The sequence below is a fragment of the Antechinus flavipes genome, chromosome 1, assembly GCF_016432865.1.
Source record: "Antechinus flavipes isolate AdamAnt ecotype Samford, QLD, Australia chromosome 1, AdamAnt_v2, whole genome shotgun sequence".
NCBI lineage: Eukaryota > Metazoa > Chordata > Mammalia > Dasyuromorphia > Dasyuridae > Antechinus > Antechinus flavipes.
The window spans coordinates 117635491-117651161 of NC_067398.1; the positions used below are offsets into that span (position 1 = coordinate 117635491).

General features: G+C 35.6%; 1 protein-coding gene across 1 annotated transcript in view; it reads right to left on the reverse strand.

Moving 5' to 3' along the window:
• The window catches only part of CCNF (cyclin F), a 34392-nt gene that overhangs the window by 6475 nt on the left and 12246 nt on the right, over positions 1-15671 (reverse strand). Inside the window, exons 6-14 of the mRNA XM_051989485.1 lie at positions 14756-14809; positions 13184-13288; positions 12577-12654; positions 11336-11487; positions 10062-10226; positions 4289-4412; positions 3015-3195; positions 1078-1165; positions 124-223 (exon numbers count right to left, since the gene is read on the reverse strand). Of these exons, the coding sequence (XP_051845445.1) occupies positions 124-223; positions 1078-1165; positions 3015-3195; positions 4289-4412; positions 10062-10226; positions 11336-11487; positions 12577-12654; positions 13184-13288; positions 14756-14809 (1047 nt within the window). The remainder of the gene's footprint in view (positions 1-123; positions 224-1077; positions 1166-3014; positions 3196-4288; positions 4413-10061; positions 10227-11335; positions 11488-12576; positions 12655-13183; positions 13289-14755; positions 14810-15671) is intronic.

Here is a 15671-nt window from a genome sequence, read left to right on the forward strand (position 1 = left end):
CATGAATGATACAAAGTTTTTGAACAGGTGGGCAGGTAAGTTCAGTTATACACACTTCTCCCACATCTGATCATTCTTAAACTAAAGTTTTTTAGATAATTGGTCAAAGACAAAGAAGCATACCTTTTCTTGACCTATTCCTTCATAACGTTTATCCTCAAAACGTTGTTTCACAGCTGTCAAGGAAACTTGTCTATAATCCTTTGGGGCATCATCATGGAAGCTAAGAGAACAAAATAAAGGAGGAAGAAAAGAAATGATAGGAGTCAAATGCAGAGAAGTGATTGTCCGATTTGCATTTCAGTGACAACGAAAGCTTAAAAATCAATTTTAAACTAGAGAGAAAAATGCAAAATATTCTAAATAAGTTCAGAAAACACATCTATTAAGATTGGTCAAGATTGATCCTTGAGAATCATTTAAGGCCCCGTGGAACATGATCTGACTGTGAGAGAAGTCAAATTGCTCCCCCAAGAAGGCCCTATCTAACTCCATCACTCTTTTAAGTTATTCTGGCGGGAGAAAGAGATTGGTAGCCAGAGAGACAAAGAAAGGCCAACCTTAATACTTTTTTTTCAAAAACAGTTCCTATTCTCATAGATGTTTCCCATTTGATCACTGAAATGATTTACTGTTACACTCTGGCCATCAAAGAGTCTTATTGAAGAGGCTAAAATTACCACAGCTGCAAAGTCTATGACACTGAGCTTGACAGAATAAAACTTTGTATAAAAAAACCCCCAAAAAACCTTCCTAGAAGCTATCTTTGTTAAGGGCTTGGTTATATTATTATTATTTTCTCCTGCCTGTTCATTTATACTTCCTGTATTCATCAGTGCCACTGGAATAAAGAAAAATCAAACTTTCTTTAAATGCTGGGTATTATAGCTTAGTACCAATACAAATATGTGTAGTGTAACAACCTGTCCAATCTCAAAGGAAATCTGGTACTGCACAAGTCTTCAGATCATTTGGAAAAAATGTTTTGGACTATAGTGTTGCTCAGAAGTTGAATAAACAGTAACTGCATATAATTCCTTTCCCTTTAAATTATTGTAAACTTTTCAACTAAGTTACCATTTTTTGTGAAGGCTCAAAACGCAGGGTATTAGGTCTTCATAGAAGAATCCAGTGCATTCCCACAATTGACTTGTCCAGGGATGTGCTGGGAAAGAAGGGTCAGAATTAGACAAAATACTAGGGCTATATCATCACAACACTCATTTCTCAAGGGCATTTTGTTTCTTAATGCCAGAAAATATTCTCCAAAGACTCAAGTTCCCTATCTCAATAAAATTCTATCAGCAGCAATGGCACAGCAATCTAGTCAGTGTACACAGGCCTTAACAGAGCCTTTCTTCTCTGGCTCTGATGGCATAAACAGAGACTTACAAAGCTAAATAAGGAATCAGAAAAGGGACTTCAATTCCTTAGAGTTGTAGGGTCTTTACAGGGAATTTAACATGGAATAATTACTGTCATTACTACAGAATGACAACTTCTCATTAAATGAAGCCAAAGAGAGATCATAGAGAGATGAAGCACTTTTTTTTAAGCCACAATCCAATGCCTTGCTCACCTACTAGCTAACTGTTGAAAGAACTACAAACAATTAAGACAAATTGTCAATGAGAGAACACCTTATACTTTTGGGGGGGCAAGAAGGAAGATAAAAACAGCAGGGGAGAAATTAGTGATAACATCATCATGATAGTTCTTAGCATCCCATTTAGGAGACTGCTATCTTGGCTAGATGAAGACCCAGTAATGCTTTGCATATTTTACCTTTTCAGTATCTGTCATTGGGAATGGGCATAACTGTTAAAACCACCATTCCAGCCCAATTCAGGAATCTAGGTTTGGGGTCTGTACTAATTGGGCCATTTCACCGGTTACTCTCTGCACCAAAAGGACACCAAGCCACATATGGCAGGCAACCTAAGCTCCCCTCAAAATTCCACATGTACTTTGACAAGGATGGATGATGTGAATACAATGCCAAGAATGTGATGGGGAACAGAAGTGCTACTTCCCCAGGAGTGAGAAGATGGGAGCAGAGTCTCATTATCAACCTGAAAAAGCCAAGAGGTTTTTCCTTCTTCCTGTATTGACTGGAGCAAGGGTTGTATTGTAGCTTTGTGAAGGGGATGGGTGAAAGAGTGAGAAATGGGAGAAAGAAATCTAAGAAAATGAGCCCGTAGAGCTGAGAAAAACTTTGGAGAGAGTCAGGAGTTGCCTCTGGAAACAGATCCAAGAAATACCCAAATTGGCATAACTGTAACATCCTTTCACTCTTTTTCCTGGTTCTGCTAGAACCTGTGAAGTCACTCCCACTCTCAAGGTCAGAAGGAAATAATGATCATCTTCTCCCTGCTTCCCAACAATGATCATGAAAGATTAAATATGTACAATAAGGACTAGCTATATGTCCACTCATGGACTCATCTTCTTAACCAGTTATAAATAAAAAGTCTCCTACCCGGGATGCTCAGAGGAAGATGTACATACAGACAACTTCACTCTGGATCACTGCTGTAAAACCACAATTGCTGGCTGTATCCCATCCTTTGTAACCCCTTCTGAGATTTCACACAGCTTGAAGGGCTATGCCTTGAGCTTCTAGTCCCACCCTGGATGCAAGAGAATCCGTAGGTTATCCTGTAAATCTTGATTTTTCTCTTTCCCCCAGAAGTAAATCTATAAAACTTGTTTGTATTTAAATAAACAGATAAAAAAAATTTTTTTATGAACTATGAAATGTTACCATTGTCAAATTCTACACCAGTCTTATAACTAGACTGCATTTCAGGTGTGATGGAGAAGTGCACAGATCAGTTGTGTGACTGAGGTAAGTCACAAAAGACCTTGATAAAACCTGTTTCCCTATCTGAAATGAGGAAAACAATACTTATACTACTTACCTCATGGGGTTAGGATTAAATCAGGTAATGTATACAAAGAACTTTGTAAATTGTAGACAGATGTTAGCTATTATTACTATCAGTGTGTCTTACCTTGCCGGTGCATCAACTTGGCCAGCAATAAGGCTGCAGCAGCCAGATGGGCTGGGGAGTACACAGAGAGGCTCGTATACAACAAAGAAAGTTCACAGATAAAGCTGTACAGGTGAAGAGTTCTTCTCTCTGTTGGGACTACATTCATTAGCACTTCTTTGTAATCTACAAGAGTAGGAATCTAATAAAAGAGAGAACACTTCAATTTATTAAACTTAAGCTTTCAGATCTAAATAGCACACTACTCTGTGTAACCACAGTAGCCTACTATATAATAAGGGGAAATCAGTCTCTAAGATGAATTTAAATCTATCTTCAAAATACTTGATTTATTTTAGAAAAACAAACATAAATTTTGCTACATGGTTACTCAGTTGTACACTGACAGGAGTTCTGTTTTCATGGAAAGGAGGTGCAGGGGCCACTCCCAGGGCTGATGCAGAGCTTTAACTCTTTCTCTATCTGGTTTCCATTACGGCTTTGGCCAATGCCAAGTCTTTCTGTATAAAGCTAGGTTGGTTCTTGGAAGACACACAGGCTATTGCTGGCCCTGACTTCCCAGATTTTCCTGATAGATCCTTCTATAATTTGTCCTTTGCTGGCATTTTTTAAAAAGAGTCTTGAATCATTTGTATGCCATAATGAAGCATCAGAAAGTTGACTTATAAAATAGGAATATTCTTAGTCAATTATGTCTATAAAAAAAGGAAAATTCATAGATCACAGATTTAGAGCTAGAAGGGATCTTAAAGGTCTTCAAGTTTAATCCCTTCACTGTAAAGATGGGGAAACTGAATGCCTCCGGTACGATATGAACACAGACCTCACTGTGTCCTACCTATAATGCCATGTTTATTTTTCGCTTCATTTTATTCTATATACTTCTTTGCAAAGAAGTGTCCCAAAGAAAAATATGTTGAGTTACCTCCTTCCTTGATAATGTCCTGTAAAACTAAGTCTAAAGATACCATTGCTGCACACAGTTAAATACTCTGTACAGGTAACATTATAGGAGAAACTCCAATTTCTAGATACTGTGAGCTCCTGCTCAGTTCACAACACCTCTTTCCTTTATCAAAACACATTGGCATTATTGCTTCGAGAACCCACCTAATTGTTCATTCAGCTTTAATCCTCCCTACTCAGGGAAAGGTCAGGTGATACTAGACTAATCAGTACCAGTGATTACTTCCTGTTCCCCTGAATTCCCTCCAACCCCTCCCAGCCACTGACATAATCATTAAATAGGGACAGAAAGTACAACTTTAACTTACTCGAATCTTTCCTTCCAGAGCAGAAATGATCTCTCCCATCATTCTTACTAGATCTTCATATTTATAAGTATTATCTGTTAGCCAAACTGCTTCACGAATTGTCAAGATCTCTTTGCTAATGAAACTGAAATATGAAGAGATATATACCATATTTTAAATAAATGTTGAAAGCTTGTAGGGTTTGACAATGACTAGAACTTTATGGAAAATTCTGTTGCGTGAAGGGAAAAGATAGAGAGTTAAAAAAACTCCTTTAACACTCAGTGCCACTGGGGACCTTTAACAATATACATGGACAGACGGAAAAAAAGGGAAAAAAAATTACAGGTCCATGAGAGAAGGAAGTTAGGAGAGGTTAAAAAGAAAAAGAAAGTTAGTTGTCTGATGGTGAATGATCAAAATATCCACACCGTTTTTGCTTCCTCCACTAACCTATCCCTGAGAACCTTAGAATTTATATGGAAAGAATAGTAAAGGGCTGGATTAGAGATTTTAAAAATTAGCTTAAAGTCAAAGATCCTCCTCTCCATACAACTGTTTGCTTTATATAGGTATTGGATGGCCTAAAGTAGTAAACTGTAACTGATGTTCATATGAAATGACTCGAAGGAACAGAATGAAAAATTCATCATGTATCTTCTGAATAAAAACGCTTTCTCTTGAGCTCCATTTTTGCGTTAGTAGCTGCCTAATGGACATCTGCAATTGAATTTCTCCACACCACTTTCAACTCATCATATCCAAAACAGAACTCATCATCTTTTTCCTCCAAGCCTTACCTCCTTTTTAATTCCTCTATTCTTGTTGGGAGAGCACCCCCATCTTCCAGTTACTCAAGGTTTAAAACCTTGAAGTCATTCTCCATTTTCCTTCATTCTTTTTACCTCCCACCACTCCTCTATTCCCTCCCCTCCCCCCAACTTGTTGTCAAATCTGGCCAATTCTAATCTCCAAATCACCTCTCACATTAATCCCTTTTGCTCTACTCACAAAATCACCCCAAGTGATTCAGGCCCTTATCCTAATCTAGTGTAAAAGCCTCCTAAATGGTCTCTCTGACACTAGTCTATCTTTTCCAATCTAACCTCCACATAGCAGCTAAAACAATTTTTTTAAATGAAAAAATTATTATATACTTGCACTGTATGTCTCACAGTCACTATAAAACAGAAGCAGAATAATTACATTTAAGAGGTTATCATACACAGAAAGCCAGGTATACAGTATGATTGACACATCATAATCAACCATTCATGGTTGTTTTTTTGAACAAGTCTTGTTCCCTTTGAATGTAATATAAATCAAGAGCAAGACAAAAATCAAAGTTTGGCAGTTCAGTGAAAAATAGTTCAGGAAATTAGTACCGTAACCAAAACTGGATACATTCACTGATTCTAATGCTTAAGTAATTTTTCCCTCAATGCAATTTCATTACATCAATCCTTTAGCTGGAGAAAGGTAAAACAATTTTCTTAAAGCATTTGACCATGTTATACCCAAGTACAGGCAGATTTAGCAACTACTAAACTGAAAAGTATAAGAATGGGTTTAAACACAGTAGTGGATAGTCAGCATTCAAAATGAGTCTGAAAGGATGGAACAAACAGGTTGAAAGGAATAATTTGAGGACCTTTTTTTTTTCTTCTAATTTTGCTCTTTAAAAAGTCCATATGGTATATTTCTGTTAAAACAGTCTGATGAGAAATTAACAAAAAGGAGTTAGATTCATATTACCCCCTCAAAAACAGGAATTAAAATGTCCCAGAAGAGCAAAATTACTAAAAGATGTTATAAATAAATAAACTCACCGAAGAGACAATGAAGCAAAGAATAATTCAGATTTAATTTTCTAGAAAAATGTATGGCTTTTTAAAAAGAGGAAAATTTCAAGAATAACTGCAGATAAAACATAAATCTCAAGAGGAGGTAACAGAAATAAGGAAATAAGGAATACAGAAGAGAAAAATCAAATACTTTAAAAGACATAACCAAAGCAGAATCCATGAAGTGGAATAAAAAAGCAAATAAAACAGTTGGAGTAGAAAAACAAACACAGAAAATTAGATAAAGATTTGAAAGCAGTAGAGGAGAAACTAAATTTGGAGGACAGATCTAGGAGAAGAAACCTCAGAAGTAGCAGTGTCTTGGGAAATAATAAAAAAGAAAAAGAAAAAAAAAAACAACCGATCCCAATATTTTGAGTAATTATCGAAGAAAATTACTTAAAATATTATGACTCTCTGAATAGAAATATCTAGCATCAATCCAATATGGATAAATTACAAATTCAATTCTTCTAGTACATCCTTATTAAATGACAAAACTGGTGAGAAAAATTCCAAAGTACCAGAAATTATATACTGCCTTCCCTTCTTTCTAATCAATCACTATCTCACCAGATTTTTTTTTTTGGGGGGGGGTGGGGTGGGAAGGGGGCCAGGAAAGAAGTGACAATAGAAGTTGGAGCACAGTTATGTAAATGGAAAAAAAACAAAAACAAAAACTCAAACTAGCTTCAGTCTCAAAAATCAATTTTCTAGTAAATCTAACCTTTTCATTTGAAAATTTAAAATAAAAGTTATTCAGGACCCCAAAAGACCTTAAAAAATTGAGAGAGAAAGTCTACACTTGAAAAGATCCTTTAAGGACCTTGGTTCTGAATTAGCCTCTCTGGGTTATATGTTAAAATGAGGAGGAATAGCATTAGCCTTAGAGTCAGGAGGACCCGAGTTCAAATCTGGCTTCAAATATTTGACACTTATTAGTTATGTGAACTCTGACCAACAAAAATACAGAAAAAAACCAAACCAAAACAACCAGGCAGAATTGGACTAAATGATCTCTAAAGTTTCTTATGCCTCTAAATTCTGATACTAGATAGTTAATTACAGTTGAGATCTCAAGATAAACCTTCTACAATCTAATAAAAACATATAAGTATAATATTGACTGAATTACTAAATGATATGGTTGTACTCGAAAAAGGATAAAATGACTACCCCCAAAAAAAGAAATGTAAGGAGAAACAAAAAGATTGGAGGAAATATTTTAGATATCAACAGGATAATTCAAAAAAGTCACTGTTTATTGTTAAGTTTGTTTGAGTTTCAGAAAAGGCAAAGTTGAGTTTGTATTGCTTCCAACAAAATAACAAAACATAGAATGGAAGCAGCATGTTATAATGGAAAGAATTCAAATTCTGCCTCTGATACATACTGGAAGACCAACAAAAAGCTAGTTTAGCTTTACACAGATTTAAGACACCTCATCTGAAAAATCAGAATAGTACTAAGTACTATGGTACTTAATTATGATATCAAAATGATATGTGGTAAGGAGCTATATAAATATTGTTATTACAGCAACAGACTGGAAAGGAATTCATATGGCAGTGGAGAAAGTTTACCTCCATGAAAAACTAATGACAGCTCTAAGATATATAGCAATATAAGACATACAAAGCATTTCCCTCACAACAAGCCTGTGCGTTGGCTTCATCAGATTCTACTGCTTTTATCCTTGGATTTTCTGCTTTAAAAGCTCCTCTCACTAATCTAATGAAGCATCCCCAAGATTTTCTTACTGGCCAACAGAAGTGAAACATACACTTTATTGGCCCAAAAATACTATTCAAATTTGCAGAAACAGTTCATCATGGAGAATGATACAGCAAATTTACCACAAGAGCTGCCTTCTCACAGGATACGCTACCCTATAATTCAATTCTGCATGAATTTCTCTCACTACTCACAAAGGCAGAAAAGAACTTGGGAGGAGTGGTACCCAAAGGCTCATCTGAAACACAGAAGCACCTTCTCAACATCGTGTGGTATAACCATCATTACCTGCATTAGAGACACTTCATACTGCCTGATAGCTCAATGGATTATAGCTCTGCCAGGAATGATTCCTAAAGAAGTTCAACTTCATTAATTATGTTTCTAGATATAACCTGTGCATGACTTTTGGTATCCATTACTGAAATATGAAACAGCATCCCATGTCATACAAATATTCCAAAGATCTAGGAGGCAAGTCTTGGGACTATATTTATCTTCTTTGCTCTGTACAGAATGCCCCATTTCCACACTCAGCCTTTTCTAATGCAATTGGCTTCCTGCTTATCATTTTCAGTGGTCCTAAAAACTCTGGGACCAGTCCACCCTGATCTTTGGGGTCATGCTTGCTTGGCCCCTTAATAAACTTTGATGCTTCTTGTTCAATCTTTGTCTAATCATTGATACATGCTGGCCATTCTCCACAGCGTGACATAACAATAAAGAAATTAAACTAGAAGCAAACACTTATAATTAGCTTCACAAGGGAGTTTTAATAATGATTTTCAGGCTCTACATAAAAGAAATGATAAAAACAGTAACAGATCACCTCATAGATAACACTGGTATTTTATCAATGGGATGCAGTCAAAGAGGTACTTAGAGGCAAATTTATAATACTGATTATTGCCTATATTAAGAGAAAAAAACCCAAGTTGAGTGTACATTTAAAGAAAAGGAATAAAGTAATATGCCAAATAAGAAAAATTATAAGATTAGCAAGGTCATGACAGTAATTAGTAAGACAGACAGCCAGGGAATAATAGAAATAATAAAACCAAGAGGCGATTTTTAACAAGATCAATAGAATTAGTAAATTATTAGCAAATAAAGATTTTTTTTTTTTAAGCGAGAGAATTTATAAATTGTACAAAATTTTGTTTGGGGCTTTATTTCTTATTCTTCTTGCACTTATTGAAAGTGTTATTAAGTTTATAATTTAAAATTTGTTTTTGGGGAGGGGAAGACCTGGAGAGGTTTTGTATGGCTGTGAATTAACATAATGAAATGGCTACTAAGATTTTCAATGATATCATAGACTGCATTAACCAAAGCATGCCATCTAAGTAATAGTCATGTTCTGTTCTCCACCAGTCAAATAACATTTGGAGTATTATGTTCAATTCTAGGGGCACATCGACAAAATGGAGAAAATCTGAAAATTAATATCTCAGTTGATGATGTGCTTTGAAACCATGCCATATAAAAAATGATTTAAGAAATTAGGCATATATAGCCTGAAGCAGACTTAGTCACATGATAACTGTCATTTTACATTGATGGTCCTTCAGATACTTGAAAGGGGATTAGATTTATGATTTTCTAAAAAGCAGAACTACATGCTATTGGTGAAAATTACGTGCATCATAAAACTAGTCATCTTATGAAATGAAATCTCATCTCAAGGAGTAAGCATGGGGCATTTGTCAGGAATATTGTATAGATTAGTTTCTTATATTAGGATGTTTAGCTTGTAATAAGTTTAGTTAGGCTAAGACTTCAAGATTCTAAAGAGTAAAAAATACTCTAAGATTCTAAAAGTAAAAATGGAATAAATTTGAGAAGTCAGGTAATGAAAGGTATATTTTAGACCTTAGAAAATAAGGGCATAGAAAATTGGCAGCTTTCCCAAATCTTAAGTATCTATCCTATACAACCCAGAGGAACCACAGCAGCTACATTGGGTTACATGTTGGAATAAAGTATAAACATAGTTTCAGAATCAAAAGGTGAAGATGCCTGCCTAAATCCTACATTTAATGTTTCTACAATTTTGATTTTGAATTTCTAGAGAGTACTCAGGTCACAGAGAACATCCCAGGGTCCACATAGCTTTAGAAAATTAGCAGTCAATAAACAAAACACCCAAATCATTAGCATCTTCTCCTATGAACATTTAGCTAGCACTGCAGGATCTGTGAACAGGTGTATCTTACCGGGTACAGATAACCATGCAAGCAATTCCCAGAAGCTGTAGCTTGGCTCGAGGTACCACTCTCAGTTTCAGGTAACGATCCACACATTCCACTGTCATGTGAAGGCACAGACTTGTAAAATCCTTCATGGTGGCAACTTCCACTAGCCAGTCAATCAAGATGTACCTATGAAAACAGCACCCACCCCACAGTCTGTATTAATAAAAGCATTAAAAGAAAAGTTATATTTAATAAAGCTCATAAATATCCAATATAAAAATTTTCCCTCTGTAGGAGGGAACTTTATAACTAAAACAAGCATACTCTAAACCCAACTGACCACAGCTGAATTAATTTGTACAAATAAGCAATGTTGAGGTAACTGCTTTCATGATGCATGAAGATGCTAAATGATTAAATTGGGTGAAATGATTGAATTCATTTCAATGAAATTAAAGAGATTTTCACAAAACTCTTTGTGAAAGAGATCACAAACCTGAATCAGTTACAGGGTGAACCTAATACCTAATGTCTGTTTGACTGTCAGACATGTCTTTTTATCTTCCATTACACCCACAAGTCAAGTGTGCCTAAATTCTTATTAACTGGCTATTAGCTTCAAAACTATGCATTGGTTAAAGGATCATTTTCTACTTTTATACAACACTGACAAAACCGTCACTAGAATTGGCTATTCAGCCTTGAAACTCTACACTTCAAGATGATTGTGTAAAAATTAAAATTAAGGTAAAGTAAGGGGCAGCTAGATGGCACAGTGGCCACCAGTCCTGAAGTCAGGAGAATCTGAGTTCAAATCTGGCTTCAGACATTTAACACTTCCTAGCTGTGTGACCCCGGGCAAGTCACTTAACCCCAATTGCCTCAAGGGGAAAAAAGTTAAGGTGAGAAAGAAATTCATTAGGGAGACATTTAAGGAAATACAGAGAAAGCAATAATATCCCATTTATGTGGAAGTCACTTATGTACCTAAAAAAAAAGAATCTGAAGGCATAACAATTACAATGGTCTAATAATTGTTGGCCACACCTAAGTATGCACCTCTAAAAAGTTAATTTTAAGTAGCATAAAGTAGGAAACATTAAAAAGGCTAAAATTTTTTAAATTAAAAATCTTTAGGGCTTTTCAGTTAAGTTGAAAAATTGATTTATGTATAATCATTAATTTCAAATAATTCTGGACAAGTAAACAATGCACAGTAAAGAATTCAAAGGGAGCAATTCTATCTTTCCTGCCACCATACAGAATGTGTTGGCCATTTGTAGCTAAGTACTTACCTCATTGTATCATTCATTCCTTTCTGCACAGTGAAGATACTCTCTTTACTGACAGGGTGAGAGGCCTGAAAGAGCTGTAGCACCACTTCATTGGAAGATTTTGCTTCTAACCCAAGCTGATTTCCATTTCCACAAGCTTTAGCTAAAGATATCTTGAAAAGAAAACACAAAACCAAAGATAAGTCTGCATCACATACATGTAGGCAATTCATAGTAGTAGAAGGGATGGACTTGGAGTCAGGGGCTCAAACTTACTTTTGGGCTCAGATGTTTAGTACAAGACAAGGCCAAGTCATTTCATATTTATCAAAGTTTGGGGCTAGACTAGCTGGTTTCTCAGGTCCCTCATAGGCTTTCTTGCAGTGTAGGGCAGTGGACAGAGCTCTGGGTTTGTAACCAGAAGACCTAGGTCTTCATCTCAGGTGTGGGCCTGGACAAGATACTCAGGTCAGCTGGTGGTGCCATGCCGTCAGTGGCCAAAGGCAAGAATAGCCACATCTACATCCAGCCTCAGAACCCTTAGTAGCTGAGATTATTCCAGGTGGAATGGAGATTATTATTAGAAGGGGGCATCAGGAAAGATTTAAAGATGCTGGGACTTAATAGATTTTTGAGAGAGGTTTAAGATTTGGACTGATGAAAGGGAAAAAAGTCCTCTTTTTTCTTTATCTTTAAGTAATGTAAGAACACTAAGTAAAGAAAGAACACTACATGACGAGTCATGTACAAGAGAGATCAGACTTGATCTCTGCTTGGCCCCAGAGGCTATAAACCAGAAGTACTAGAAGTAGTAATAAGAAAAATGTAGGCTTGGCTGAAGGAAAAAAAATTCAAATAATTACAACTATTTAGAGTGGAATGGGCTGCTGGGCCTTTGGAGGTAGTGAAATCCCCCCTCCTTCAAGGTTTTAAAGACTTGGACTCAGACTGGATTTTTTTGGTTGGGGATATTATAAAGGAATCCTTGTTCAGTTATCAGCTGCATAAGATGACCTTTTAAGTTGCTCCTAGCTATGAAATGCTGTGCTTCTGAGTTAAGAGCTGTTTTTGAAGCTGAGAAGGGCTACTTTTTACCTTTCTGAACTTTTCTTTCTCTGTAAAATGTGGAAAATATTTACTCACAGGATTTTGTGAGATAAGAGAATAAAATATAATGACTAAAATAAAATACACTTAAGGAATATAAACTGGAAATAAGTAAATAAATAGTAATGTTTTCGTTTCAGAAAATTTTATTTTACCTGTGCTTCCCAGCAGCCCTTGGTTGCATAGTCCCTGAGTTTTCGGAGGCTCTGGAGATACCTTCCAGGATCTGACATCTGTCAATGGAAAAACATCACAATGAATTTATATTATTTTTTTTCTTTTGTAGAACTCAGGTGTATCACACCTTTTCTATTGTACATCTCCTTAATAGTGCCCCCATCATCATTCCTATCACTACCTATACCCTCTCAAATTCTGGAAAGTGCTACCAGTAAAAGAAAAAACTATTCAGAGTTCTCTACACTATATTAGAGATGTTAAACTTTGGGAGAGTCTAGGATAGGTGATTGAAGAGGTTTGTTTGCCCTATTGATATGACTTTTGTCATATCAAAAAGTCCACTTTGAGAACACACAATTTTTTACTTTTAATCAATCAATAATCATTTATTAAATGTCTACTATATAGACAGAACACTGGGTGATGTTAACACAAAACCAAAAATTTAACAATCCCTGTCTTCACAGATCTCATATGATATGGGAAGAAATACATATAGATAAAAAAGCTACATAAAATAAGGAGTGTAGAGAACACTAGCAGTTGGAGGAGTTTAAGGAAAGAATATTCAAAGTTACTTACAGCAGTCCTCTGACTACTTTCCCAAAGGAGGTAAGAACTATTCAAACATCCCTGATTTGATGAAGCCTCGAACATTTCAAGTGCTTCTTTTTTTTTCTCTTCATCCTAGAAATAAGTCAAAGTACAAATTCTCTTTTACTTAAAACCAGATAAATATTAGCTTTATTGCCATGTATATTTATATAAATATGAATATTACATATATAGTATCCTAATAAGGAATCAGATATTCATCCTTAAGGGTCAGCATTCTAGCTCTTAAATAGCAATATCTTGCTTTATAGAAATGTTAATATTTAAAACCCAAGACTACTGACAAATAATACATATATAGTACTCTGTAAGTCTTAAAAATATAGAAATGTCACCATGATTTTTCCCCTTAGAAGTTTATCTTTAAAAAAATCAAACACAATAAAAAATGTAATTCTCAGTGTGATCAAATATCAACACAAATTGGTATTTGAAAAGGCTTTCAGATAATATAAAGCTGAATTATCAATATCCCAGAGAGTTCTACTATGTAGTAACAACTGACTGGGATGTAATTGATGGTGCCCACAGAATCTTTAAAGAAATGAATAGAAGACTGCTTATCCTCCATCAAAGTGCCTCCAAATTGCTCTTTTCTTTGTTTTTTATTATAGCTTTTTATTTACAAGATATATGCATGGGTAAATTTTCAGCATTGACAACTGCAAGACCTTTTGTTCTAACTTTTCCCCTCTTTCCTCCCACCTCCTCCCCCAGATGGCAGGTTGATCAATACATGTTAAATATGTTAAAGTATAAGTTAAATATATGTATACATATCCATACAGTTATTTTGCTGTACAAAAAGAATTGGTCTTTGAAATAGTTGTACAATTAGTCTGTGAAGGAAATAAAAAATGCAGGCAGACAAAAATAAAGGGATTGGGAATTCTATATAATGGTACATAATCATCTCCCAGAGTTCTTTCGTGTAGCTGGTTCAATTCATTATTGCTCTATTGGGATTGATCTCATTGTTGAAGAGAACCACTTCCATCAGAATTGATCATCATATAGTATTGTTGTTGAAGTATATAATGATCTCCTGGGTCCTGCCCATTTCACTCAGCATCAGTTCATTTAAGTCTCTCCAAGCCTTTCTGAAATCATCCTGCTAGTCATTTCTTACTGAACAATAATATTCCATAATATTCATATACCACACAAATTGCTCTTTTCTCTGTAGTCCTGTGCCAAGTTTATGATTTTCATCTTCTTCCTTCCTATCAGCTTGGATGGACACTTGTTGCTTCCAGTGAACCTGTCTCTAATATCTGAACTCATTCTTTGCCCCCTTCTAGCCTGCTATGGGCTGAAGGCCAGTTAGCCAAGTTTGAAGCCCTGAGGGCCATCCTGCTTCCAGATGACCTACTCCTTTCAAGAAGTAAGATCATCAAAAATATGATTCCTGTATTAAAAAAGAGCCGCTACTGGACTCTCACCTTGTATCATAACCTAGACTATATATCACCAAGAGAAAATCATACTCTGAACATATTTTTTAAGAATTTCAAATCTATATATAATTGGTTAACTTACCTCAAAAAGGCTTAAAACTTTACCCAAACAATATAATATAGATCCTTTATGAACCTTAAAAGAAAAGAAAAGGCAGTTACTTATTTAAAAAAAACAACAACTATTTTCCCCAGTTACACATAAAAATAAGTGTTTTTTTTTTTTTTGTTATACATGTACTTTCATTCCCCCCTCTTCCTCTCCCATTAATATTTCCTTATGAACGTTGGGAGAGAAAAATCAGCGCAAAAGAGAAAAACCACAGGGCAAAAAAACAAAAAAACAAAAACAAAAACAAAAAAACAAGTGAGCATAGTGTGCTGATTTACATTCAGTCTCCATAGTTCTCTCTCTGGAGAGAAAAGTTTATTGGGATTAAGACAGTTACTTCAAAAGGTCACTGCTCAAATCTTGATAAATTTCCCTCCCAAACCCCAATTGAAGAAACTAACTGAGAGAGGCAGGGATGGGGTACAAGTGAAGCTTGGCAGACCACAACTCCACAGGGCCATTGTAAAGCACAGGCCATTATAAAGACAGACAAAATAGGTTCATCCCCTTCCCTATCCGCTCTACCTCAATTCTCAGGGGACTATCTCACAGTTGCTGTGTGCATATTCTCCCTGCCTGGCCTCTGTCCAAGCTTATGATCAGGCTTCTCTATCCGTACTTCACAGAGTTTCTTCTCTTCAGGGTCACCAATGGACCCCAATCATTGAATCCACTGGCCTCTTTTCAAATCTCATCTTTTTTAATCTTTATGTGGTGCCAAAAATCATAGAAATGGATGCTACAAATTCAGACATAAGGTTCCTTACAGGCCACATATTGATTTAATTTTATAATGAAATGCTGTCTGTATTTTATTGTATTTTTACTTATTTTGTTAAAAATTTCCCAAGTCCATTTTAATATGGTTCTGGTGAGTCAGGTTTTT